The sequence below is a fragment of the Diprion similis genome, chromosome 13 (assembly GCF_021155765.1).
Source record: "Diprion similis isolate iyDipSimi1 chromosome 13, iyDipSimi1.1, whole genome shotgun sequence".
NCBI classification, from domain to species: Eukaryota; Metazoa; Arthropoda; class Insecta; order Hymenoptera; family Diprionidae; genus Diprion; species Diprion similis.
The window spans coordinates 5,599,382-5,625,518 of NC_060117.1; the positions used below are offsets into that span (position 1 = coordinate 5,599,382).

Sequence of the window (26,137 nt, forward strand, 5' to 3'; positions counted from 1 at the left end):
TTACAGTGTCAAGCCCCGATCATTTCAAAATCATTTCATATTTAAAAAAAAAACAGGACCAGAATTTTTCCAAATTTTTATATCATACCGTTTATTTAAAAAAAAAAAAAAAAACACTTGAAGTCGATTGCGAATGCAAATTTTTACTCAAATTTGAAAAAATTCCTAAAAATTCAGCGAACTACACAAAACAACTCCCGTTAAGGAAAACGTGAGCCGAATTTTTTTTTTTTTTTTTATTTTTTCTATTTTTTTATCACCTAATTCGGAATTTTGAAATTTTGAAAACCAAACTTTGTACAGAATAAAATCGAAAAGCGTCAAATAAGATTCAATTTACTTGTAAATATTCGGTTTCATCGATTCGATGATGCGCCAGTCTAGTTATAAAAAAAAAGATAATTTTGGATTTAAAAATTTCAAAATTCCGAATTGAGTGATGAAAAAAAAAAAAAAAAATAGAAAATAAATTCGACCCACGTTTTTCTTAACGGGGGTTGTTTTGTGTCGTTCACTGGAGAATTTTTGAGAATTTTTTCAGATTAAAAAAAAATGTGAATTCGCAATCGACTTGAAATATTTATAAAAAAATGAACGGTTTGATAAAAAAAAAATTTGAAAATAAAAAAATTCAGGTCGCGTTTTTTACCGAGTTCAACTCTTCATTTGAATTCTGATGTCCTAGCTCGATTCAAGACTACTTCAGTTTACGCTAACAAAGCTGAATTGAAGAAAAAAACACTTCTTGAATCATTATCGTCTATTGTTTTATTAATAAAACATTTAGAAATTACACTGGAACCACAGTATATTAGTAAATTGTAATTAATATTCGGTTACTTTGGTCCTATTCATAAATTAGTTGATAATAAATTTTTCTTTAAAAATTTTCTCAATTATGATTACAATGACCGTTTAAATTTACTATATATTTACAAATTATGCAAATCTTTATAACACATTTTTTTTTTCTTTTTTTTTAATTTATTCATGTTTTTCTTTAATCTTTTAATGTTTTTTTTTTTTTTTTTATATATAATAATTTCACGTAATACTAAATCCAGGATATTTTTTCAAAACATCCCTCATTCCTATAGAGCCGATCCATGGGTTCTTCACGTGGGACAATTTGTTTTTGTTTTCTTTTCCCTCAACTTTCGACACTCGTTAGATGGAAAAATTTTCAAGCCAAGGTTTTTTGAAAAACCTCAATAAGGACGACTTTTTTTTTTTTTTTTTTTGTCAATAATACGATCGACATTCCGTTGGTAATAAAAAAAAAAAAAATGGCATTTCTACCACAACGTAGAAGAAAGAAAGAAAGAAAGAAAGAAAGAAAGAGAGATTTAAAAGAAAAAGAACCCCAAGAAACTGAAAGTACTGCACGAAGAAAGTTAAAAAATATTAGCCGATGAAATTCCTAGAAAACTTTTAAACGCGTTTGGTAAAAAAAAATTATTGAAATAAATTTATACTATACATGCTACGACGTAACGTTTCAAGTTCTATCTTTCTGGGATCAACTGAGGATAATATTCCAAACACCGTTACAAACTTATAAGTAAATCCAGCATTTTCTCTCTCATATAAGATTTATATAAACAATAAATAAAGATTAAATTGAAATTAATATAATATTCCAATGTACTTGTTACTTTAAAAAATATTTTGTTCAAATATTCCATTATTGCAGAAATTAGTTTACACGCTTACGAACGCCGCCGTATTACCTTTTACCTATATATATATATATATATATACATATGTATGTATATATATTACATGGGAATTATCAAGTATCCTTACAATTGTCAACGGATACGTATTCGATCCCAACGATTAATCGAGACAATTTATGTACAAACACACCTATAATAATATTTAATAGTCCTTTGTACAATAGAGAAAATACAATCGACGACTAAAGAAGAAGAATATTACTGACTCGCCCAGGAACGCTTATGAACTCTGAGATGGATAATCGTAACGTCTAAATTTGGCATTGATTCGGATCATTTATCGTGAAAAAAAAATTTCACAATATTTTCATCACCAAGGAACAACGCGTGAAAATCAAGTTTTATCGACGGGTTAGTAAAAGAAACAAAAACGATAAAAAAAAATAATAGATGATAATAATTAGAATCGATAATTTTACAATATAATTACTCTCAATTAGAGCGTAACAAATTTCAAGGTAAATAATAGTGACGAAAAATTGTTTAATTTAATAATCAATTTTTCTAGATAATTTTCTTTCTGTAATCAATTCCCTCTTCATTCACCCAAAAAACAATACAAAGATGCTTTTTTCATGCCCGTCGACGACATAAAATGGGCGTTCCTACTTGTGCAGCATTTATACCAAAATCGAAAAATTTATTTCTCTAACAATACTGTAAAAAAGTCACTTTTCAAGCCATCCGTCGTAATCCAAGAACACATGTATATTTTTTTATTACTACGAACCGTTTAACAGATTCAAGAAATATGTACTCGACTCTGCGATATCTCAGACATGCGATAAATTAATAGAAATATTTCGATCGATCGTTTCTAAAAATTAGATTCTTATTTTGTAAACACAATTTGGTGTACTCTTGGATAAATGCATGGAATAAATGCTGCGATAATTAGGTATCTAAAATCGAATGACATCCTACAGAGGCATTGAGATGTCGAGAGCGATTCTACTAAAGTATAAAATGGCGAAAGTCGGCGTGTCACATGAAGAACTCGGTGGATCGACTAGCATGCAGTCACGACGCAGGTCTGTCCAAAACAGAAATCTCTATTAACCTGAGACCGCGAGTCGTTGGATCAGTCAATAACAAGCCTCGAGGCCTGTAAACTCTGTCATTTTGTTCGCTAACAAATTTTGCTACTTTCCGCAAGCACTTTTCGTAGTGCGTCTCTGTACAGATGTAGATTAGGTAGCCAGTTAGACAGGCGAGACAACCTTCGCAGTACGTCGAACAGCTTGCACGTTCCGCTTCCGCAAAATAGTTATTCAACTGATTGATCGTGTACTCGAACAATTGACTGTCCAGCTGAAAATCAGTAACCCAGTGTTATAAAAATTCACTCACAGGGTTCAAGGATTTGATTAGAGATTTTTTTTGCGGAGAGAAGGATGGATTCGTCGGAATACGTTCCCCAAGCAAAACTTCTTATATGAAATATATATAAGACAAACAGCGTACTTAACTTCAAGAAGAAAACAAACTCGAACAATTTTCTCAGGTAAAGAAATTAAAATCATAGAGCGTGGCGAAAAAGTTTTGTACAAATTTCCAGGATACAAATAAAATTTCGGGAGATTACTAGCAGCTTCAAAATTAGTTTACAATCACTGTATCAAAAAAATTGACTATTTTTTTTTTTTTTTTTTTTCGAAAAATATACTGAAAATATTGTTCAGAATAACGGAAAAAGGCGCCTGTTAAAATGGGAGCTCTCAATTTTAATACTAAGAAGTGCCTCGTCGCGATTTTCTATTTTCCATAAGAATAACATGGCAAAAATTGTTCTTGCTCCTTGCAATTTTTATAACTAGATAACGACGCGTCGTACAGAAAATTCATAAACATGTTTTTGTAGGAAATTGAACGTTCTACAAAAAAGGTCTCTTGTCGTTTTACGATAAATCAACTCCTTCAAAAGTTATTTGAGGTCCTTTGTTGATGTTTGACTTCAAATAACTTTTGAAAGAATAGATTTATCGTAAAATGACAAGAAACCTTTTTTGTAGAACGTTCAATTTCCTAAAAAAAAATGTTTATGAATTTTTTGTACGACGCGTCGTTATCTAGTTATAAAAATCGCAAGTAGCAAGAACCATTTTTGCCATGTTATTCTTATGGAAAGTAGAAAATCACGACGAGGCACTTCTTAGTATTAAAATTAAGAGCTCCCATTTTAACAGGCGGCTTTTTTCGTTGTTCTAAACAATATTTTCAGTATATTTTTCAAAAAAAAAAAAAAATAGTCAATTTTTTTTATACAGTCTACTGAATATCCTGCAGGACTATTACGACAACTGTTCATGCTGGAGAAAGATGGAACGAAACAACGAAGGACAACAGGATGGCTTAATCGGCATAAGAAATAAAAAACTTTACACATTAACAAAAGTAAGACTTATTTCAGCCTCATCGCATGGTTTAAAAATATTTAAATAATTTTCAATGCAATAAACATCTGTTTTGAAATACCAAGAGCGAATCGAACTTGGATATTCGTGATTAATAATTTCCACAGACACAGACTTATAAATAGTTGAAACAATTGTGTGCATACAACAGAATTTTGTTTTGAAAATCCTGTAAAAGACTCTTTTTAAAAAAAACAGTTTAAATTTTTACGGTGTAAGATAAAATTAACAAAATATTAACAAGTAAAATAAGGTTGACGGAACGATGGGTTTCGGACTACTTACTCTACCCCCAAGTTCAGAGGGAAACCTTGTTTGAAATTTGACCATTGTGCCTTCGCTGTAATCGCGCTGAATGAAAACTTTCAAACAATTTTGCGGCAGCCCTCCTCCGGCTTGTCCTCTACCTCCCGACATGTCTTCCAACGGTGTGAGCGCCGCGTGGTTACCCTAAAAATCAACATTTGAATCTCATTGTATACATTCGGATTATTTCTTCGGCGTAAATTATGCATTTATGAAATCTTTCGAAGAAATATTAACAAGTATGTAACGCAATTACAGGAGGTTTTCAAAGTTATATATATATATATATCAGGGAGGAATGTGTTCGGAATTGTTTGATTATTTCATTGAAGCTTTTCATATAAATATTCTAAAGAGAATAACAAAGAAACTGTAAAAACAAATGTTAAAAACAGAATGAAATTGACAAGAAATGATGGGAAAGAACCTTGTTCACCTGATTTTTTCACAAGTTGGTGGCGTTTGCCATGAATCTGAGAAGTTACATTAACAGAGATATTCATTCAGCAATTTCGTGTGCATTCATTTGTTTCAACGTATTTGTATGCGTGCAAAATGCACCAACGCACCGAGGAAAAAAAAGTTGGGAAAAGTAAGTCAGGTGAAAAGAAAGCGAGTCTTTGCTAATTGAGTCGAGTTTTGAAAGCGTGAGAAGAGTTTGGCCAGAATTACGCGGATATTCTGATGAAATATATAAAACATTTCTAACCTTGTTCGGCGGAACGTCGATTCAATTGATAGACAGCAAACGATCGTAGGTTCGACATAATTTTGTAGAAGTGTTTTGTTTTAGGCCATAGATCAGTGTTGATGTTTTTTAGGGCTCGTTTTAAGGTTATTTCGACAGTCGCGATTCATTTGTTCGCCACTGCGCATGACCACCACAAAACTGGGCGGCCATTTTGTAAAACATGCTGTTTCAGGAGCGCGGGAAATTCGAAATTTTTTATATTGCAATCAAGGATACTAAGCTATAATTGAGTATCCTTGAGTTTCAAGAGTATAATACGCATAAATAAGAGCATGAGTACTAAGAATATTTATACTTAAATACAAACATTAAAATTCTGTTCACATTTGATACATCGGTTTGTTTGAGTCTGAAATTAGAACGAAATTCGTGCTTCTCTGATCGTTGATGCGATCTGGCCAAGAAAAATGTTAGCGATAGTTTAGTCAGAGGTGTGGCAACGGATTTTAACAGGTTAATATAATTTGATACAACGATTAACAATGGCAAAGTAAATTTTTGAATCTTACGTCGTGGAAAAACTAAGCATTAAGAGAGTGACAAGTTGGCTTGGAAATAACTGCCCTTGAAAAACATATTACGTCAGTGCGCATGACACAATTATTTTTCAGTTATCCGGCATATTTCACTCCACTTTACAAGTTCTCGAGAAGTGGGAAGTTCAGCTGATAACAGACTCTGAACACATTCTCAAAAGTGAAAAAAAAAAAAAAAAGTAGGAGTTAGAATCCGAACGTCACGCCGAGTTGACAAGCACGGTGAAAAGGACACAGATTTTGTTTTGTGCAAGAGATTTTGACAGAGGAGTGGTTACCCACTCGACTTACCAATGGCATTTTAAGCTTCGTCGTGGTTCAGGCAAATGAATACGGCCAGCCAATAAACCGAGAATCTTCAGGCGGACATGGGTTAAATTTTTCTTCAACCAACTATCACTTTTCCCTTATATTTTATCAGAGATAACAGCACAGGATAACGGCTCACATGCACGTCCCTGATCGTCATGCATTTCTATAGACGATGCGTGCGCATGATTGTAAATTGTAACCGAGCTTACGAAAAATAGGTGGATGACACGCTGTGACTTACTAATCCCAGCGACAGCTTCGTAATAAATCCGCCAGAGTTCGCGAGAGTAACGTGCTCGACAATGTGGCGGCAAATTTGAATTTCCACTGTGGCAATAAACGGCATGTATTATAACGACCGCAAAATGATGAATTGTTTGTAAATGATAGCTTGCGGATGGCTACAGTTACTTATGCTAATTAGAAGCCCCCAAATTCGAGATCAGCTCTGCAATATCTGAAATTAACGGGTCACGTGGGTGATGGGTCCAGCAGAATCAGAAACAGATTTAGTCACGTGGTATAGCGTGGGAAAGTTTGAATGCATACGCCTCATGAACAAGATTACCATGTTTTTCTCTTTTTCATTATATGTATAATTACTTCGGCACTGCTGGACGGCGAAAAGTGAATATATTTTATCTATTTTCTTAAAAAAAACAAAGTTATCCCGTTTCTGAGGGAACGCTTACGTGCTTTCAGTTCTGTCACTTCAACGCCATGACATACACACTGTGAGCCACGTGATGCAAGCGCTAGTGTCGATTACGAGTTAGGTTAGATTCATATCTCAGATTAGGTTAGTTTACAGTACCGTCCAATCCAATCAATCTATTAATTAGTTTTTCAGAAGTGTTATATCAGTCCACAACTAGATTTCTGTTGATATTTAAATTCATAGAATCAAGAAGCGTACGTAAATTAAATGAATTGATTCTAACACTTGATAATTATTTTTTCTTTTACAATATGCTGAATCACGATTACGTTGATAAAAACTGCATGAAAATAATATTCAACAACTACTTAAAAAATTTCAATAAAGATAAATTTCATTTTACAAGTAAAATCAAAGTCTTCATATTTTCCAGACAATTGTCAGACCCGTCATTTAACAGACCGTTAATTCACGGTATGGACAGTCAAGTCTGTGCCGATGGTAAACTGCTGGAAGTAATCGACGATAATTGGCGCAAGGAACGTCTTCCGATCGACGATATATCGGTTCCATTCGCCGAGCTTCCTGACCCAGAAAGTGACAATGGAGATTCGCACATGACTCTGAAAGAATTGGAACAAAAGTGGAACAACTTGGCACTCAGCACGCTTAGCGAGAATCACTTGCACTCTCCGACGCCGCCGCATAACTAAGCTAGCTGTAAATCTAACGTTCAAAATATGTACAAAGTTTGAATTTTATACTGTGTTTCGAAACAATATCATCTTGCTCGTCTTCTTATCGTCGATACTATGGAATTTCCTAGCTTAGGTGTTCGTTGCTCAGTATCTGCTTGTAAGCAACTGGATTTCCTGGCCTTTACTTGTTCGCATTGCGAATTAATTTTCTGCAAGGAACATTTTCACGTATCATCTCATTCTTGCGCAAAATTTCAAGATAATATCGTCGCATCTCCCGAGTCAGTTTCCTATTATTATTGCTCCGATTCTTTTTGTAACAACAATTCACCCGTGGAAATACCTTGCGTCAAATGTGGCTTACATTTTTGCATCGCGCATCGTCATCACGGCTGTTTAGACATTAGCGAAGAGCAAAAATCTAAGGAACTAGAAAAGTGGAATAAACCACGCAAGGAATTTGACGAAGCAAAAGCAACCGTCGACAAACAAGTAAACAATTCTTTGAGAAAAGCTAAAAATTCGACGGTTGCAGTCAAGGTACGATTAAAATTGAATCCGTGGTATCCGAATCAGTTTGTGTCGTTTCTATTACAATTTTTTCACTTCATATTTATCTTTTGCACATTTTCAGGTTCAACTAATGCGACTTAAGGGTCGAGCCGTTGGTTTCAACGGTATACCGACTGACGAAAGACGATACTTTTTGGTCTATCCACCAATTACAGGTTCGTTGAAACATACAGGAGGTCCAAAAGCAGTTTTTACTTGCTTACGCTGGTCACTTGGTAGGACTATCGATACATTTGCCGACGCTTTAAGCGTACCAAATACCAACAACTTGTCCAAGAGTCAAAAGTTGAGACTGTTTCACCAAAATACAGGGCACGCTTTGTCCGAACGAATGGATATACTCATGTCGGATCTTTTGAACAGTGCAGATTTGATCGACGGTGAAAGTTTGATATTAGAATATTCTGATAGCTCGAAAGTGGACGAAAGTATGTATAGATAACTCGTCGTGTTAATAAATGTCGATTTTACTTATAATATTGATTTCCAATGTTCTTCTCTTTACATATTTTTTTATCAATTCACTTTTTTATTCTGATTTATTAACTTTAAGTACAGTTACTTAAACGGTTTTGTATCCCTTGATTTTTTTTTTTTTTTTCTTAAGCTCCAATTTCATTCTTGGAAGAAAAAGAAAACTGTACGTAACGAGAAATAACAAAAAACTACTCAGCTATATTCTTAAAGATAACGAATAAACTATCTAATATTTTTATATGTACATTTTCACCTGGTATGCTACAAAAAAATTACAGGAACTTGTCATTATTCGCAATTTTATAGTCAAAGTCCAGTTTTTTTTCTAACTTCACAAATGTTAAATTTCGAAGATGTCTTGTCTAACGAAGAGACGTTGGAACATGTTAATTTTCAACCTTCTAAATTTAGAATATCCTAAGCCTGATCACAGAAAGTCAATTTACAAACGGTACATTTTGTTTGTTCCGGGGTTTGTGATACAGATAGCAAAGCCAAGCAGAAGCAGGTACCAACGCTAAACAGGCAGGTATTAAAAAAAGACTGGAAAATTTAAATCCCACCCACTGCTCGACCTTTCCTGTGTTGTTAACGGAACTCGGACTGAAAGGCAGATAGACTTTCAACTGAGCCTCTTGCATTGTCCAACCTTTGTAATTGATTGCAATACATGCGTAATAACCGGAATCGTCCAAACTGAGCTGATCAAAACTAAGCTTGGATAAGTACAATTGATTACCAAGGTGTATCTGATTGCTGGGCAACATTTTCCACCCGGCATCTCTGTAGATGATTACATCTTCTTCTCTTGTGCTCGGTGCCGTGTTAAGTTTTCGAAACCATACGATGTTGGGTTGTACACTAGATGTCACTCTGCATTGAAGAGAGATTTTCTGATCTCTGCCGTAATAAGCGACGCTCACGTTAAACGGGCCTTCTACGATATTCGGCGCGTGAACTGTCCCATCTTTGAAAAAAAATTTTAAAAAAGGAATGTAAGGAAAGTTCAAACCACGAACTATCGCACTTCTCTTACCTATTATTTCCAACTGAAACATCCTCAGTACCTTTAAAGTACCGTCATTTCTAATGGTACTACATTTGTACAAGCCGCTATCTTCTTCCGCCGGTGTATCTAAAATCAATTCGTCAAGCTGGCTTTGACTCTGCACGACTTGCCATTCTGTGTCGATGGTTAGACTGCTCCTCAGAATCTTGCACGATTGTTGATTATATCCTGGACCACACGGCTGTGCAAACGACCATGATACATACAATCGATTTGTGGTAATGAATAAACGAACCGCCTGGGCAGACGATTCGATAATCATAGATTATTATTAATTTACCAAAAAGTGCCACTGATATTGACGATGTGCGGAATGATGGGACATTGGATGACATCTCAAATTAAGAGTTTTCCCAGCCCAAACGCGGACGATTCCACCTTTTGCATTATTATTGTTGATGTTTATGATTTTCTCAGTCTCAGTGCCCAACACCTCCAGTTCCTTATGACCCTCTGCGTCGGACCAGTATGTCAGTAATGGCCAGACTGAAATGGCAAAAGTTTATATTCATAATTAGTTGTAAGAAATAGCTCAGTGTCGGAGCTAAACTTTGTATTTCTTGAAATGGCATATAGAGTAGAGAAATAAGCTTAATTATCAGCGATTGGCATGCGTCATTAGTAAAAGCTCTCCATTAACTCACTGGGGAAAACAGGTTCTTGATGAATTACAGTTAATGAAGAAATGGTTAGACTCAGAACTATTAATATAATAGTACCGATGTGCATTTTTCTCCTCAAACCTACTTTTAACCATGAAGGTAACAACGATAGTCTGCTTAGATTTGCAAATTCAGTGACAGCACTGTGCACATTTTATTTGTCATTTTGCGTCTAGCAAATCTTAATCGTATTATTACTGCACTTTGTACTCGATGCTGTCTCCCGTAAATTTTATGAATTCGCTGTATAATGTTTTTATAGATATTGTGTCAATCGTACGATAGATCTTGCGATGTTCCGCACTTCACCTTATCTGCGTAAAATGATGAAGTGATTATAATTCCAAGTATTATTATATAACAGTAATCGATACATAAGTATCTCAGCTAACGGATCGAGTTCATAAATCAATCATATCACCAGCGCACCACATTTCGCCGTTCCATCTCATTCCAACTTTACACTTTCTACAGGCAGTAGCAAATATTAAGGAAAATGAAAGTTGTACAATTTTTAAGAAAAGTTTACAACACATTAACGGATTATCTATAATTGATATATTGGGCAAACATTGTTTGTGTTTACATCTGTAGAGATCAATACATGTTATTATAACTGTTGTTAATCTCACATTATATTCTTGATTAATTTCAAATTTATGGAAAGACGTTAATTTAAGCTTCGTCAAACTTTTGGCAACTGTATTTATAACAGTTTTTACGGTCAAACTGATTCACTGTGCTTCAACAGTAATTGAGAATTTGGAGCACTGTGAAATCCTTCCACATATAACGCGCTACTGATATGGACAGATGGGAAGATGTGTAGACAAACACAGCCTGGTTGATAGATAATCATACACATGCTTGTATGTATGATATAGGTAGGTAGATATTGGCTAGTTACTGATATGAACAAAAATACATCTCCAATAGATAAGGTACGCGTACCAGTAAGAATGTTGCGTGCATGTAGGCACACACATATACGCATGTCTTGTATTCATATTTTAAATCCATTTCCTTTAAAATCTGGTCATTCGAATCGGTCTGTTTATCTGTAGGTATGCCTCACTCATTGTACTACTCGATGATTGACACAATATCTATAGAAGACATTCCTAAAACATTCTCAACTCTTTTTTTTGGAATTTTTCCTGAAAGATTGAAACTTTAATGAATACCATTTTTGTTCAGATAGCTCTCGTGAATATCTTCACGAAGCTAGATCATATGCATTTTAATATATGCCGTTTCTGAACTCATATAGTCATATAAATTGTAATCTATTTTTCATAACCAGGCAAATCTCAATGTTATCGAATAAAACCATATGGACAATGCTCTCTGCACAGAAACAAAATTAATATCGAGAGACAGTTTAAACAGCAATATTTCTGTCTTATTCATTCCCGATAGGAGTTTTGCATTACAGATATTGTTTCTGCAAAAGGGCATCCCATAGTTGCAGCTATAGAAATACGGGTAACATTAAATAATGCATATTACACATAGAAAAAACACATAAAGTTTATTGCAGTTTGTAGAATGATACAATGATTGTTTTATGAGATAAGTAAAAAGTTCTAGAATAAAATGCTATTATAATGCAATAATTTCTCGGCAAATGGTGTCCTTCTGCAACGTTTCATAGATCAGGTATATCGAATCATGTGCCTGTAAATCGTTTGCCTTCTGTGCCTTTTGAATTCTAAATATCAAATATCTGCACACATGTCATCAGCATCTTCATAGGACGGAACGTGTAGAAGTAGTTTTAAGATTTGCATACAAGATATATGAAATCATTCTTCAACTATCATTTATATTAAATAAAAATTTTCTTCTGCTGCCCAACTCAACAATACATTCGTTGCATTATCGAGAATCTAATGAACGATGTCCGCCACCTAGCGGGAAAATTGATATTCGAAATATTCTGAGAGCAAGATATACAAAATTCTGGTATATGGATATTATTTTTGCAACATTTTATTGACCTTAAGTAGTCTGAAAGCCTCAAGTTCACCTTACAAGCAGTATTATGAAACAGTTTTAATCTCTGTACAAAACTTTCAAGACTAGAAAAATTCGGTACTCTAATAATGACGTCACAATGAGACCAAAACGTGTGAAACGATATCCACGCGTATAAATAAACGAAGGCAAGGTGAAGGGCGGCAAGAAACCGTTGGACAAAAGCCAATTCGATCAGCCAATTACGAGTCTGGAATTGTTACGACCGTTTTTGTCCCGTATCCGAGTTGAAACGCGGGTCGAAAATCAGCCCAATTTCAAAATCCGAACATTTGCCTGTCCAGAAACGAGAGATTAAGTTCGAGGCTAAAGTCCGATTCAAATTTACTGGAATAATCCGCGTGCTTCGAATTTCGAATTTATACATGGTTTCATTTGTTTCTCGAATCTAGAAGAGGGCGCCACAATCGGCGGCCATATTGTTGATGTATCACGTGACCAGGGAGCAGTGAGGTGAATGCGCCGGGTCACATTCGCCAGGCATTTAACAGGAAAATTCACGTGTGTTATTGGAGATAAATTATTTTGTAGTAACCGCAGCTTGAAACCCCTTCGGCATAATGGATCCGAGAAAATTGACAGACTTGCTACGCGCCACGATAGACCCGGCCCAGCAGAAACAGGCCGAAGAACAACTCGCCCAGGTAGGAAATATGCTCGCGATGCAAATCCCGGTTGACTAGACAGCCGCGCGGACATGTGGCTTCGCACCGAGAGTGGCTGCCTCGCGGCTTTTAGCCAGCTCCAATCACCCCGCAACCACCTTTTGGCCGTCCCTTTCAAACCTGGGAAACCATCGAACGCTGCAATGAAATCGAACATTGGCTCGAATTCAGTTTTTCTCCCTTAATGCCATGTCACGTCTGGCACCGAATTGGCATGCGCGAAATCCAACGATAATAATACCGACCTTCTCGGTTACTTGCAAGCACATGTTTAGCTTTGTCTGCTGCACACTTTTCGATCCATTTCTTTTTGCAGAGAAGGCAAAAAATTTCTTATCACGATTTAAGAAAATTGAGGAAATTTGAATGATTATGTTGTTTTTTTTTTTTTTGTTTTTTTTTTGTGCAATGTAATCCGACACATTCAATATTTTTTACTTTAATCTAACATACTTTACTTTCAGATACATAAAATCATCGGCTTCGCTCCGAGTCTTCTTCAAGTCGTCATGTCTGCCGAGGTCGACATGCCCGTCAGACAGGCTGGTAAGCGTAACGACAAATCCACATTTTCAATATCGAGCTTTTCTGAATCGGACTGCTCACACAATGTGGCGACTAAATTGAGAAACCAACAATCATCAGGGCTACGTTTAGGCATCGCTAAGTTAGGAAAAAGTTATAAATCATGCTCGAATAGAAGGGAAATGCACTTTTTCCTGTCAATCATTTTTGAGCTTTTATATGGAATCGTTCTTCAATAATTTTGAAACGACACAGAATACCATTTTATTCTACAATACTTGGGAACTGAAAGAATTTCATTTCTCAATTTGTGCAAAGTTGGATGATATTTTTTCAACTTTGTCGAAGAGATTCCAAGAAGAATATAGTTTTGGCCAGAAACTGGTGAAGAATTTAATTTTAACTAATTCATTGTCACTCTGTATTGTCACTGGCATTGATTCAAATATTTACAGGCTTTGAAGTTGAATCTTAATTTCTTTAATCTATTACCGACTCTCTCACTCTGTCGTGTAACGTGAAATGGTCATATTTAAGAATTGAACGCTGCACCCAAAGCTGTAAACTTCAAACCAAAATCCTTGAACCATATCCATCGATTCACAATTAGCTGAATTACACATCATCACTACATATTAATAAATCTACCTAATTCAACGAGAATACGGCTACATTGATTACAAAAGCATTTCTTGTTTTCTTCATCACTTTAAAATTTTGCTGGTAGTTGCAAAATGCACATTAGATGGAAAAATGGTCCAATTATGCACGCATTCTGTGCCTTTCTTTCGCCATTTTACAATTTTTCGTTCCAATGTCTTTACAAAGTAACAGATCAATGACTGAACTGTCTTACTAAACCACCATATATCCATTTTACTGTGTATTTATTTATTTCATTGATGTTAAAGAACTTTCAATCCAACTGTATGCTCTGAGTAACTGCAATGAATTTTGAATCTCACTTTTTGTCACCTCCGTAAGTCCGAATTACACTCGAATTGTAAGTTTTAATAAACCTTTCAATTTTATAGGTGTTATATATTTGAAAAATTTGATTACAACAAATTGGGCTGAACGTGAGGTTGAAGTTGGAGCTCCTGTGCCATTTAGTATACATGAACAAGATCGTGCTATGATACGAGATGCTGTAGTAGACGCTGTGGTACACGCGCCAGAGTTGATAAGGCTAGTTGAATCGTTTATCGAATTGCACTTTTCTCTCTTATCGTCGTCGATTCATCACACAAATTATCATCTCTTTTAATACAGAGTTCAGTTAGCTGTCTGCATAAGCAATATAGTTAAACATGACTTTCCCGGACGGTGGACACAAATCGTCGACAAGATTACGATATATCTTCAAAATCCAGATGCCTCGTGTTGGCCCGGAGTACTTCTCGCACTTTATCAGCTCGTCAAGAATTTCGAGTGAGTTACTCCAATTAATTATTCGGTCAACTTTATTCATGTATTTTCGTTTTTTGTCTCAACACGAACATCAGACTCGGAATTTATCTTTGTAACGAATACCGTGATACATTATTTTACATATTCTTTTTCGTTTTTATTCCTTGCAGATATAAAAAGGCAGAAGAAAGGGGCCCCCTCAACGAAGCGATGAATCTGTTATTTCCCATGATTTACCAACTGATATTACGACTGTTACCCGATCCCTCGGAACAATCGGTTCTTTTGCAGAAACAAATACTCAAAATATATTTTGCACTTACACAGGTAATTATATATTCCAATTATGATATTCTTCTCAAAGGGGGGGGGGGGGGGTTACACTTTCGAAAAATCAAATTTTTCCATTTTTTTTGTCTCATCTTATTGTTAAACATTCCAAGAATATATTCTCAAAATTTTAAATCGATTTGAGCAAATCTCTTGAAGGGGGTGGGGGGGTGGGGGGGGGTAAGGGTTTCAGCGAAAAAAAAAAAAAAACACTTTTTTTGTGAATTTTTTTTGAAAGTATGGATTGAGCAAATTTATTGAAACCTTTTGTACATTATTAAGCATACTTTTAACAATATCCTGTAATTTTTTTATGCAGAAATATTGCAAAACAAGCCGGTGACAGAGCTTTTTTTCTTCACTTTTTTAGCTCAATAAACTTTAAACGCGTTTTTCTCAAAACTACTTTTTCAAAGTCCGTGTTCACTGCCATTTACAAACTACTTGACAGATTCGTTCCAAACTTGGTACACATTTTCTACATATAAAATACCTCCCCCCAACGTTTAGTTAAAATTTTTTTTCAACATTAAGGGGGTTTCCCACCCACAAAATGTCGGAATTTTTCGTGGAAAATAGCAGTTTACACTTTAGATGGCCACGAAAAATTTTGAAATGAAAAAAAAAAATAATCGTAGAACGTTGGGGGGAGGATTTGATAATACTTTGACTAAATTTTAATGGTTTTTGAATTCAGATAATTTCCGACCGAGATATAGTGAACACTGCAAATAGTTTTTTCTCTAAGACGTTCTGAGGCAAGCTCTGTCACCGGCTTGTTTTGCAATATTTCTGCATGAAAAAATTACAGAATATTGTTAAAAGTATGCTTAATAATGTACAAAAGGTTTCAATGAATTTGCTCAATCCATACTTTCAAAAAAATATTCACAAAAAAAGTGGTTTTTTTTTTTACGCTGAAACCCCCCCCAACAGACTTGGGATTTTTTTTTTTCAAACCTTGGCTCGTACTCAGTGAAATATCATATGCAGTAAATGATACGTAGTTTTTCTGAATACACCTGATATATAAATTTTCTTCACAGTATTCACTTCCGCTGGATCTGATTTCGAAAGAAGTATTCTCTCAGTGGATGGACGTTGTACGTCAGGTTGCCGATAGACCTGTTCCCCTAGAAGACAAGCATCTAGAATTATTTGATGACGAACGTGCCGAGTTGCCGTGGTGGAAATGTAAAAAATGGGCGCTGCACATACTTCACAGGATGTTCGAAAGGTGCGTTGTAATTTAGGTAACCAGATAAGGCCTCTCGAACATACGATTGATGGCATCTTGTTCTTTTCTCTTTCGCAGATATGGCAGTCCAGGAAATGTAGTCGTAGAATATAAAGAATTCTCCGAATGGTATTTGCAGACCTTCAGTGCAGGTATTCTGGAGGTTCTACTGAAAATCTTGGATCAGTATCGAAGAAAGATTTGGGTTTGTCCCAGAGTCTTGCAACAGTCGATAAACTACATAAATCAGGGGTCAGTTGACACTCTTTGATACCAAATCTCGTTCGCTCCCTTTTTGCTATAAAACCGTTTTCATTATTCACCTCAACATTTGTGAATTTATTTTTATTGTTACAATTGGCTGACATGTCTACCAATCATGCAGAGTGAGTCATGCGTATTCGTGGAAATTCTTGAAGCCGCACATGTTTGAGATTATTCGTGACGTGCTGTTTCCAATTCTGTCACATTCTGCGGCCGACGAAGACCTCTGGAAGACCGATCCTCACGAATATATTCGAGTTAAATTCGGTGAGTAAATCTGTTGTTTTATGATTTTTTGAAAATTCTGCATCGATTCTAATTTCACGCCTTTTTATTTTTCTATTCACAGACATTTTTGAGGATTTTGTTTCGCCTGTAACTGCCGCTCAAACGTTGTTACACTCTGCGTGTAAAAAGCGGAAAAACATGTTACCGAAAACAATGCAATTTATTATGGAAGTTTTGACCAGTCCCATCGCTGATCCTAGACAAAAAGATGGAGCCCTTCATATGGTACGGAAAATAAAGAGCTTCCAAAAATAGCTTAGTAATGAAACTCTTCATAGTCGGATTGCCAGATTATATGGGAAGTTATTAGGGGGGGGGGGGGGGGGTAAGGGTTTCAGCGTAAAAAGAACACTTTTATGTGAATTTTTTTTGAAAGTATGGATTGAGCAAATTTATTGAAACCTTTTGTACATTATTAAGCATACTTTTAACGATATTCTGTAATTTTTTCATGCAGAAATATTGCAAAACAAGCCGGTGACAGAGCTTGCCCCAGAACGTCTTAGAAAAAAAACCATTTGCGGTGTTCACTATATCTCGGGCGAAAATTATCTGAATTCAAAAACCATTAAAATTTATTCAAAGTATTATCAAATCCTCCCCCCATCGTTCTACGATTATTTTTTTTTTTCATTTAAAAATGTTTGGTGGCCATCTAAAGTGTAAACTGCTATTTTCCACGAAAAAATCCGCCATTTTGTGGGTGGGAAGCCCCCTTAATGTTAAAAAAAAAATTTTAACTAAACGTTGGGGGGAGGTATTTTATATGTAGAAAATGTATACCAAGTTTGAAATGAATCGGTCAAGTAGTTTGTAAATGGCAGTGAACACGGACTTTGAAAAAGTAGTTTTGAGAAAAACGCGTTTAAAGTTTATTGAGCTAAAAAAGTGAAGAAAAAAAGCTTTTTCACCGGCTTGTTTTGCAATATTTCTGCATGAAAAAATTACAGGACAGGATTCAAAAAAATTCACAAAAAAAGTGGTTTTTTTTTTACGCTGAAGCCCTTACCCCCCCCCCCCCCCCCCCCCCGGCAAGAGTTTTGCTCAGATCGATTTAAAATTTTGAGAATATATTCTTGAAATGTTTAACAATAAGATAAGACAAAAAAAAATCGATTTTTCGAAAGTGTAAACCCTTACCCCCTCCTTAACGAACGTTAAATTTTAGGCTGGAACTTTGGCGGACGTGTTGTTGAAGAAGAAAATATTCAAAGAAGAAATGGACAAATTACTTATGCAGTATGTGTTCCCAGAATTCGCGAGTCCGCACGGTCATATGAGAGCGAGGGTAAGATTATTTTTGTCAAACATGAATTAGACTGTGCATTTTATTATACTTTGATCATGTGGATTTTAACGGATTAAAAAACGAATCTCGCTAAGTGGTTTGCTTCACAAACGACTAGCTGAATAATTTTCATCATTTCAAAACTGTTAATGAAATTCTTGTTTCCAGGCCTGTTGGTTCCTCCATCACTTCTCTGAGATCAAGTTCAAGCAAGAAGCAGTTCTGATGGAAGCTATTAGATTGACGACAAACGCGCTTCTGCACGATCAGGACTTGCCGGTTAAAGTTGAGGCTGCAATCGCCTTGCAGATGCTACTTTCGGCACAGGATAAAGCGCAGAAGTACATCGAACCGCTGATCAAGCAAATTACTTTGGAACTTTTAACAATTATCAGGGAAACTGAGAACGACGACTTGACCAGCGTGATGCAAAAGATAGTTTACACGTACACGGAACAGCTGATGCCCATCGCCGTTGAAATCTGTCAGCATTTGGTGAGCGGATCAAATTTCATTGTCTTGAAATTCGATTCGGCTGTGTTAACGTTGCAAAGAATTAATTTTTTCTTAGGCCACCACGTTCAGTCGAGTGCTGGAGACTGATGAGGGTAGCGACGAAAAGGCTATAACAGCAATGGGTCTTCTAAATACGATTGAAACACTGCTCACTGTTATGGAGGATCAACCGAATATAATGGCTCAGTTACAACCGACTGTATTACAAGTAGTGGCTCATATTTTTGGACAGAGCGTTATGGGTGCGTAATCTACAGAAGACGATATTCGGTGAACTTGAAAGAGAGATCAGTTTCAAATTTTCCCTGCGTCATAAAAACTACACCCGTTATCTGACGGTACATTGATGTAATTATTTCAATTACTTATGAATTTCGATTCTCATTTACAGAGTTTTACGAAGAAGCCTTGTCGTTGGTTTATGATTTGACTGGTAAAACTATTTCGGAGGATATGTGGAAAGTTCTCGAACTTATTTATCAGCTGTTCCAAAAGGACGGTTTTGATTACTTCACAGACATGATGCCGACGCTTCATAATTACATCACCGTAGACACACCGGCCTTTCTTTCAAACGAAAATCACATATTAGCCATGTTCAACATGTGTAAAGCTGTAAGTATTCGATATCATAAAATGTGAATGGACGAAACCTGTGTGATTCCTATTGTCGTGAAATGCAAAATTTCACAGCAATCGGTATAATGATAAAGTTTGTGTCGGTCACGTTTGTGCTTAAAACACGACCAACGATGTCAATTTGCAAAAACAATTAATACAGAAGTTGTGACATTACTTTTTTAAAGGTTTTAACTGGCGACGCTGGCGAGGATCCCGAATGCCACGCTGCTAAACTCTTAGAAGTTATTATTTTGCAATGCAAAGGTCACATCGATCAGGTGCGTTTTCCCACGTAAGAATGAAAAATAAAATTAAAAATCGTTATTACGACATCTCATCGACGAAGAAGTATTTCTTCCATTCTTTAATTTCTCTAATAACATCTGTCTGTAGGAGCGTGCAGTTTTGATATTTTTATTACCTTGCGCAGCATCATTTGACACATCTTATTTCACAGTGTATACCATCACTGGTACAATTGGTCTTGGAACGTTTGACTAGAGAAGTGAAGACGTCAGAGCTGCGCACAATGTGTCTTCAGGTAGTTATTGCCGCGCTTTATTACAACCCGGCTTTGTGCATCGAAGTTATGGACAGACTTCAGAGCAGTGTTGGACAATCTACAGAACCGATAGCGTCACATTTCATCAAGCAATGGATACACGATACCGATTGTTTTCTCGGGTATGTAGAATCACTTGCAAAATCGAGGGAAGAACGTTCAGTTTTTATTTATCTCCATATTTCAGTCTGCACGATCGAAAACTTTGCGTTTTGGGAATGTGTACTTTGATTAGTATGGGACCCGCAAGACCGGCTGCAGTCAACGAATGCGCTCAACAAATTATTCCATCGTTAATTCTTTTGTTCGACGGACTTAAGCGAGCCTATGCTGCTAAGGCTGCTGAATGCGATGACGAAGATAATGACGAGGAAGAAAGTGATTTAGAAGAAGGTAAAAAAAGCTGATCGTCTATGAATATTACAATAATAAGAAGCAAAAATCTTGCTGCGCGGTTTAAGGTTTACAAGAAAATCGACAAACTAGGTGATTGTAAAATTATTTATTCCTGCAGAAGTATTGTCCTCGGACGAAGATGATATTGACGACAGTGGTCAACAGTATCTTGAGAACTTGCAAGAGAAAGTAAGTAAGGCGTCGGGTCAGCATGGATTCAATATCACTGCCACGATACAAGATGGTCACGGAGATCATAGATCCGACGATGACGACGACGACGATTCTGACTACGAAGCAAATGAGGAAACTGCTCTGGAGAGCTATACGACTCCATTAGATTCTGACGACACCAATCAAGATGAATATGTTTTCTTCAAGGAAATCATGCAAAGTCAGTATATTTACTCGTTATAGGAAGAATCTAATTATTGGTAAACAAAACTCGTAAAGAACGTCACAATTTTTCGGTCGCATATTGAATTGATTATAGAATTATTACCCAAAATGTATTCGTCAAATGAAGTTCACCTTCCTCTTAGTGAAAAAAAAAAAACGAAACGGTATTGTTAAAATAACTTTACGTTGAGATAGAATAATGCTGGATTTGGAGGTAAGTATTTTTTGGAAAAAAGGGATAGAAAGCCTTTGTAGGCGAACATTTTTATAACGCCGCACATGTATTTGTGACAGATTCTAATTGCATTCATTCAATTGTGAATACGATTCGCATTTGAAAAAAAGAAAATTAACGTTAAGGAATATTCGAATACCATTTACTTGCAGACATCGAGGCTTCGGATCAACCTTGGTACAGAACACTTACCAGTCACTTGACATCCGAACAACACAAAGCATTGCAAGAAATAATTCTTCTTGCCGATCAACGTAAAGCAGCCCTGGAAAGTAAAAGAATTGAACAAAGTGGTGGTAAGTTTATTGTACAAAATTGTTTTAATTCGGTAATCAGGCGAATGGTATAAAAACGTTCTTTGCTCGTTACAGGATACGCCTTCCACCAGCAGACTGTACCAACTTCGTTTAATTTTGGTGGAACCCCTTTGAGCCGATAAGATATTCTAACGATTTTATTCTAGAACGATAAGTAAATTTCAAAACAGAAAGAAAAATAAATCAATAAATAATGTATAAAATAATGAAATTGGACACTTACAGCACGAGACTGTAACTCGATCACTTCGAAGACATTATGCATTTCCTATTTACTATTTTTATGTATAAACTAAATGTACTTTGTAACAAGGCAATCATGTCCAACTCTCGTACTAAATGTATTTGGAAAAATATCTTTCGTTTTGTGCGCTGATCTTGCTACATCGTGTTGCCAATAACATACGCCTATACATACATATTACAATTTTCGCCACTGTTATCCATTAATTGTCACGCAAACAATTATCTGTATCAATTCTGACGCTAAAAATTAACTGCGGACAAATTTACAAACAGATAAATTTATTTTATTTATTACAAGGGCCGCTTTTCCTGCTTAGCGAGTTGTACAAAGGCTATGACGATAGGATTTGCTTTCCATATCAACTGGGCTATCTTTTCTCCATTTAAAGATGAAATACTTTGGATGAAAAAATTAAAAAATCGAATCTTGTTTTTTTTTTTCGTCTTTTTTTTTTTTTTTTTTTTTTTTGTTTTTCTTTTTCTTCTCCATTAATCACGACATTTGGAATACCCAAAAGAAATTGAAGCTTGTTTTTTGATTTTAAAAATCAAATCAATAGTGCCGGTGAAGAAAGAACAGTGGTTCAGTTGATAGAAAAAAAAGTACGAAATACCGAAACAGAATGATGATAATTACAATATCACATTTAGTCGAAATTAAATTTGAAATGGCTGAGATATAATTGGGTATTTATGATTAAAGAAAAGTTGAAAAGATATGAATATAAGGAAAGTCCGTGCATCCCCAAAAAATTGCGCTGTATAGAGGCAATATCGCAACCTGTACCTCCTTAATAATAACAATAATAACAATAATAATAATAATAATAGTATCTCGGTGCCAGCTGGAAATGAGTTTAATGTCCCACTAGAAAAACAAATTTACTTTATAGAAATGTTTGTTGACGAAAAAGTAAAAAAAGAAAAAAAGAAAAAAAAAATTGTTAAATTGTTCATATAAATATATATAAAAGGCTAATTTTTACTATGCACCAAAAAAATATTTTTATTGACGAAATCGTAATTTTTTTTTTTTTTTTTTTTAAACTTGTTTTTTTTATTATTATTATTTTTTTTTTGTAAATGTACTTCATTTTTCTTTTAATTCTCTACTTAAATGTAGTATGTATAGATTAATGAATTTTCAATATTATTGAGACGGCATGTCATCCTCTGTCCTTTACATTGTATGTATAAGCATCCAAAGTTTATCTTCATGCTATTTTTCTCAACGTCTTGACGCCTGAAAAAAAAAAACTTTTTGTCAACCCCGGCACAAAATTACTTTCAATGTTGAAATATCCAGAATGATAATAATCACTAATAATTCGATTCAATAATTATTTTACGTTACGCAGTCCCTCGATGAAATAAAGAGGGGCGCGAGGGGTGGGAAAGAGGGGGGGGGGGGGGGGGAGGGGGGTTGAACGGGGGTTAAAATTACTATAATAATATATCAGAGCCCAAAAAGATAATGGCGTACAAAAAAGAAGGGGTGTTCTGTGCTGTGGTTAGTGAAGTGGTATCGATGAATTGTGCGAGCGCTCCTAATAATGACGCATACCTGAAAGATCCAGGTCAATTAATTGCCGTTCCAGATTTTTGTATATATATATATATATATATATACTTAAATATCGTGTTTGTGACAAAGTTAGAGTAATGTTTTTTTTTTCCTTTCTTTCTTTCTTTGTTAAATTCTTTTTTTTTTTTTACTTTTTTTTTTCTTCGATATATATTTCCTCTTTCTTTTCGCCAGTCATTTTTTAGTCAAAGTATACAGAATTAGACTGATCACATTCGCTTTCCAAAATTGACCAACCGCGAACGTTATTATCATACTTTGCGTAGTGTTTTTGACGTATTGTTGTTGTGTAGTTATAAAATTGATATTACGTTTCGAAAGTCGTGATCGTGATTTATCTTTGAATAAGTTTTATTAATTGATAAACAATTACATTTTCATTATACATAAAAATTTAATATTACGATATTATTGAGAGATGTAAGGGAGGAACCATTCGCTTCGAAGTACATCGTTTAATCAAGTTCGCTCGAATATTAGTCACAATTACAACGTGAGTGAAATTTTCCAGCAAGACGATATCTGTTGCTTTGGTTTTTTTTTTTTCCCCCCTTATCTTTTATTCGTATTTTCTTCCAATCGCACGATTTAATTCAAAGCTTGTGTTGGTCAAATTTGGTATAGCGATTGGAGAATCTGTTTGTTTGTGGACAGATTTTTCGGGTAGTGAGTTTTTAAAAAAGTGCCTTTTAAATGATGAAGAAGATGGGACCTAAATTAAAGAATACAGTAAAGCATTACTGTAGGTCGGACTGAGGCCAGGACACTTCTCTAGTTTATAAGTTTCATAGGTACTATACTAAAATATAATAATAATAATAATAATAATAATAATAATAATAATGAAATTGAAACTGTTCCTTTTTTTCTCCTTCTATTATATCTAGAAATCTTTATTTGTAATAATGGACCCTTTGCCGTTTTGTAGTTTTTATATAATATTTAAATTATATAACAATAACGATGATAATGATAATAATAATAATAATAATATTAATAACAATAATCATAGCGACAGTAAGCCAAACGATCCAAGTGAAACATATGCTCTATATATATATATATATATATATATATATATATATATAAAATTATAACTTCTTGACGTTGTGCATAAGACATGGTCGGAGGTAATATACAAGCTATGTTGGTGCTTTAAAATATTTGGTAGAAGTTCTTGAAAAACTTTGCTATTAAAATTGAAATGCAGATGGTAAAGTTATACTTGTCATTTATTTATCCAAATCCTTGAATATTTTATTTTTAACATTGTATTTTTATTGACATTTCGCAACTCACGAAAGATCTTCATTGTACATTTGCCAATTTTAATCGTGCAACGGGGGATAAAAGAGCAAGGATTAAACGAGTTTCAAACATAGATTGTCTTGTCTACAATATCATCATGAATTTAATCGTGTAAAGTTCCAATGTAAATATATATATATATATATATATATATATATATATATGCCAAATATAAAAAAAGCGTGATAAAGTGAATGCAAAAAATTTATACCTCGCTGTCTTAGATAAAGATATTTGAATTTATATTAGAAGCACAATGTGAAAAGGAAAAACACATAATTGTATGTAATATCTCCTTTTATAGGGTATATGCTCTTTCATTCGGAGCTCTGCACACAGTCGAATGTATGTTTTTTTTTTTTTTTTTTTTTTTTTTTTTTTTTTTTTTCCCTGTTACCCGACGTCGAAATCGAATAAATTTAGAAAATATAAGGACAGAAACCGCAGTCTGTGCGTAGAGATTGAAAAAAAGAACGTACTCGTAATCTGCAAAATGGATTACACGCAATAAACTTTTCGTTAAGCAGAGTAAACCGCTCTAATTTTTTTGTCACCCTTTGCGTACTCTATCTGCTCGTTCGAAGTTTAAACTACGTTACTTCCATATCGTATGTTTCAGACTTTTTTTTTTACTCGCCTTTGATCGCAAACCTCGTGCAATCACAATATACATTTACTTTTTTCAAATTGGCTCCGCGCTTGTCGTAACGTTCTCTTCGCACCTTCGTGAAATTTCTTGGCAGACGCGATTCGGTTGAAGGGAAAAAAAAAAAAAATTAATAAATAAATAATAAGAGAAAAAAAAAAAAAGAAAAAAAAAACTACCTCAATTGGTCAATTCGAACAATGAAAGTCAATTCGAAGAACCGACTTTAAAGAAATTTGTTAAGAATAATATAGACAGATTAGTTTTTACCTGTATTCATTTTAAATCTGATCTCAAGAATTCTCTTACACGATTCAACGATATATGATAAAACTAATTTCTGTGCGTACGAGCATAGAAACGTTTAGACGGATAGAAATTGAAGACACTAAGGCCAACGTATCGAAGTCAAAGTTTGAAAAAGGTATTGAAACAGATCAGTTAATTACTTCCAAACATATTTTAATCCGATTTATTATTAATACAATAGTTACATTCTCAACGTTGTGTGTTATAATACCTTTTGTATCAAGGCGCACTTACGGTACGTCAATAATCCTTCCTAAGATTTATTTAAAAGAAGAGGAAAGAAAAAAAAAAAAAAAACAAACGAACATTCCTTTCGCGGAAAATCCCTGTCCATATAATTAAACAAGCACTTTTGTTGACGAGCGAAGGATTACGTACGCTGCGTTTAAAAAAGAATAGGCGATGTAATTTCTTGGTGCAAATTTTGCCTTCGTCGAAAAGATTTGAATGTGATTTGAGATTTTTCTGGATTATTTTAAGCGAACGGCAGATTTTGCGCACACGCCTAACTTACCACATATAATAAAATTAAGCTGTGCTACAAATTTATCGTTATAAGATTTTAAAGATGTGATAGTTTTACGAGGAATACATAGAAGTGGAAAACCGTAAATTCCACCCTAATTAACCCTTGTTCAGCGACTTGTTATGTTCAAATATGCAGCGATTAGATGCTTAAGTCTACCAATGCTTTACCCATCACAGTTAGTTAGTTCCGCAGCTATTTAGAAAAAGAAGAGCCCTGTGCCATCGTATCA

The 26,137-nt window shown here is 34.8% G+C and overlaps 5 protein-coding genes across 7 annotated transcripts; 3 read left to right on the forward strand and 2 right to left on the reverse strand.

The window, feature by feature from the left end:
- Window positions 1-2,160: 2,160 nt before the first annotated feature.
- Window positions 2,161-6,242, reverse strand: LOC124414279 (golgin subfamily A member 7). Of its 2 annotated transcripts, none has more exons than XM_046895301.1 (3): window positions 6,038-6,242; window positions 4,439-4,603; window positions 2,161-3,050 (listed from the first exon to the last, which is right to left on the reverse strand). In XM_046895301.1, exons 1-3 carry the CDS (start codon window positions 6,044-6,046, stop codon window positions 2,760-2,762), a joined length of 465 nt encoding a protein of 154 aa, XP_046751257.1. In that variant the 5' UTR covers window positions 6,047-6,242; the 3' UTR covers window positions 2,161-2,759. The 2 variants fall into 2 exon arrangements, with proteins under 2 accessions (XP_046751257.1, XP_046751258.1); XM_046895302.1 differs by lacking the exon at window positions 6,038-6,242 and adding an exon at window positions 5,169-5,319.
- A 911-nt stretch (window positions 6,243-7,153) lies between these two features.
- Window positions 7,154-7,449, forward strand: LOC124414280 (anaphase-promoting complex subunit 13). Its single transcript, XM_046895303.1, has one exon. The coding sequence runs from the start codon at window positions 7,193-7,195 to the stop codon at window positions 7,427-7,429; it is 237 nt and encodes a 78-aa protein (XP_046751259.1). The 5' UTR covers window positions 7,154-7,192; the 3' UTR covers window positions 7,430-7,449.
- A 79-nt stretch (window positions 7,450-7,528) lies between these two features.
- On the forward strand, window positions 7,529-8,464 carry LOC124414278 (AN1-type zinc finger protein 1-like). The gene is made up of 2 exons (XM_046895300.1): window positions 7,529-7,954; window positions 8,049-8,464. Exons 1-2 carry the CDS (start codon window positions 7,529-7,531, stop codon window positions 8,427-8,429), a joined length of 807 nt encoding a protein of 268 aa, XP_046751256.1. The 3' UTR covers window positions 8,430-8,464.
- A 283-nt stretch (window positions 8,465-8,747) lies between these two features.
- On the reverse strand, window positions 8,748-11,007 carry LOC124414277 (fibroblast growth factor receptor-like 1). 2 transcript variants are annotated; one of them, XM_046895298.1, is made up of 5 exons: window positions 10,828-11,007; window positions 10,178-10,509; window positions 9,814-10,019; window positions 9,501-9,714; window positions 8,748-9,431 (listed from the first exon to the last, which is right to left on the reverse strand). In XM_046895298.1, exons 2-5 carry the CDS (start codon window positions 10,260-10,262, stop codon window positions 8,902-8,904), a joined length of 1,035 nt encoding a protein of 344 aa, XP_046751254.1. In that variant the 5' UTR covers window positions 10,263-10,509; window positions 10,828-11,007; the 3' UTR covers window positions 8,748-8,901. The 2 variants fall into 2 exon arrangements, with proteins under 2 accessions (XP_046751254.1, XP_046751255.1); XM_046895299.1 differs by lacking the exon at window positions 10,828-11,007 and having other exon boundaries at window positions 10,178-10,376; window positions 10,505-10,669.
- Window positions 11,008-12,623: 1,616 nt separating this feature from the next.
- LOC124414276 (importin-7) lies at window positions 12,624-21,458 on the forward strand. The gene is made up of 19 exons (XM_046895296.1): window positions 12,624-12,876; window positions 13,362-13,443; window positions 14,457-14,610; window positions 14,695-14,853; window positions 15,003-15,159; window positions 16,209-16,399; window positions 16,478-16,651; window positions 16,785-16,930; window positions 17,013-17,176; window positions 18,120-18,239; window positions 18,408-18,734; window positions 18,811-18,997; window positions 19,147-19,370; window positions 19,562-19,654; window positions 19,834-20,060; window positions 20,126-20,331; window positions 20,453-20,728; window positions 21,121-21,264; window positions 21,340-21,458. The coding sequence occupies exons 1-19, from the start codon at window positions 12,793-12,795 to the stop codon at window positions 21,405-21,407; spliced, it is 3,183 nt and encodes a 1,060-aa protein (XP_046751252.1). The 5' UTR covers window positions 12,624-12,792; the 3' UTR covers window positions 21,408-21,458.
- The last annotated feature ends 4,679 nt before the right edge of the window (window positions 21,459-26,137 follow it).

Bases quoted from the DNA above. Each gene is read 5' to 3' on its own strand.
- LOC124414276 (XM_046895296.1), top strand. From the start codon at position 12,793: ATGGATCCGAGAAAATTGACAGACTTGCTACGCGCCACGATAGACCCG. The intron at 16,400-16,477 runs GTGCGTTGTAAT...TCTCTTTCGCAG, and splicing joins CTTCACAGGATGTTCGAAAG to ATATGGCAGTCCAGGAAATG. The intron at 16,652-16,784 runs GTCAGTTGACAC...CCAATCATGCAG, and splicing joins ATAAACTACATAAATCAGGG to AGTGAGTCATGCGTATTCGT.
- LOC124414278 (XM_046895300.1), top strand. From the start codon at position 7,529: ATGGAATTTCCTAGCTTAGGTGTTCGTTGCTCAGTATCTGCTTGTAAG. The intron at 7,955-8,048 runs GTACGATTAAAA...GCACATTTTCAG, and splicing joins ATTCGACGGTTGCAGTCAAG to GTTCAACTAATGCGACTTAA.
- LOC124414277 (XM_046895298.1), bottom strand. From the start codon at position 10,262: ATGCACATCGGTACTATTATATTAATAGTTCTGAGTCTAACCATTTCT. The intron at 9,715-9,813 runs GTAAATTAATAA...TCGTTTGCACAG, and splicing joins AATATCAGTGGCACTTTTTG to CCGTGTGGTCCAGGATATAA. The intron at 9,432-9,500 runs GTAAGAGAAGTG...TTTTTTTCAAAG, and splicing joins GTTTCAGTTGGAAATAATAG to ATGGGACAGTTCACGCGCCG.
- LOC124414279 (XM_046895301.1), bottom strand. The intron at 3,051-4,438 runs GTAAGTAGTCCG...ACTGATTTTCAG, and splicing joins CCTCTGAACTTGGGGGTAGA to CTGGACAGTCAATTGTTCGA.
- LOC124414280 (XM_046895303.1), top strand. From the start codon at position 7,193: ATGGACAGTCAAGTCTGTGCCGATGGTAAACTGCTGGAAGTAATCGAC.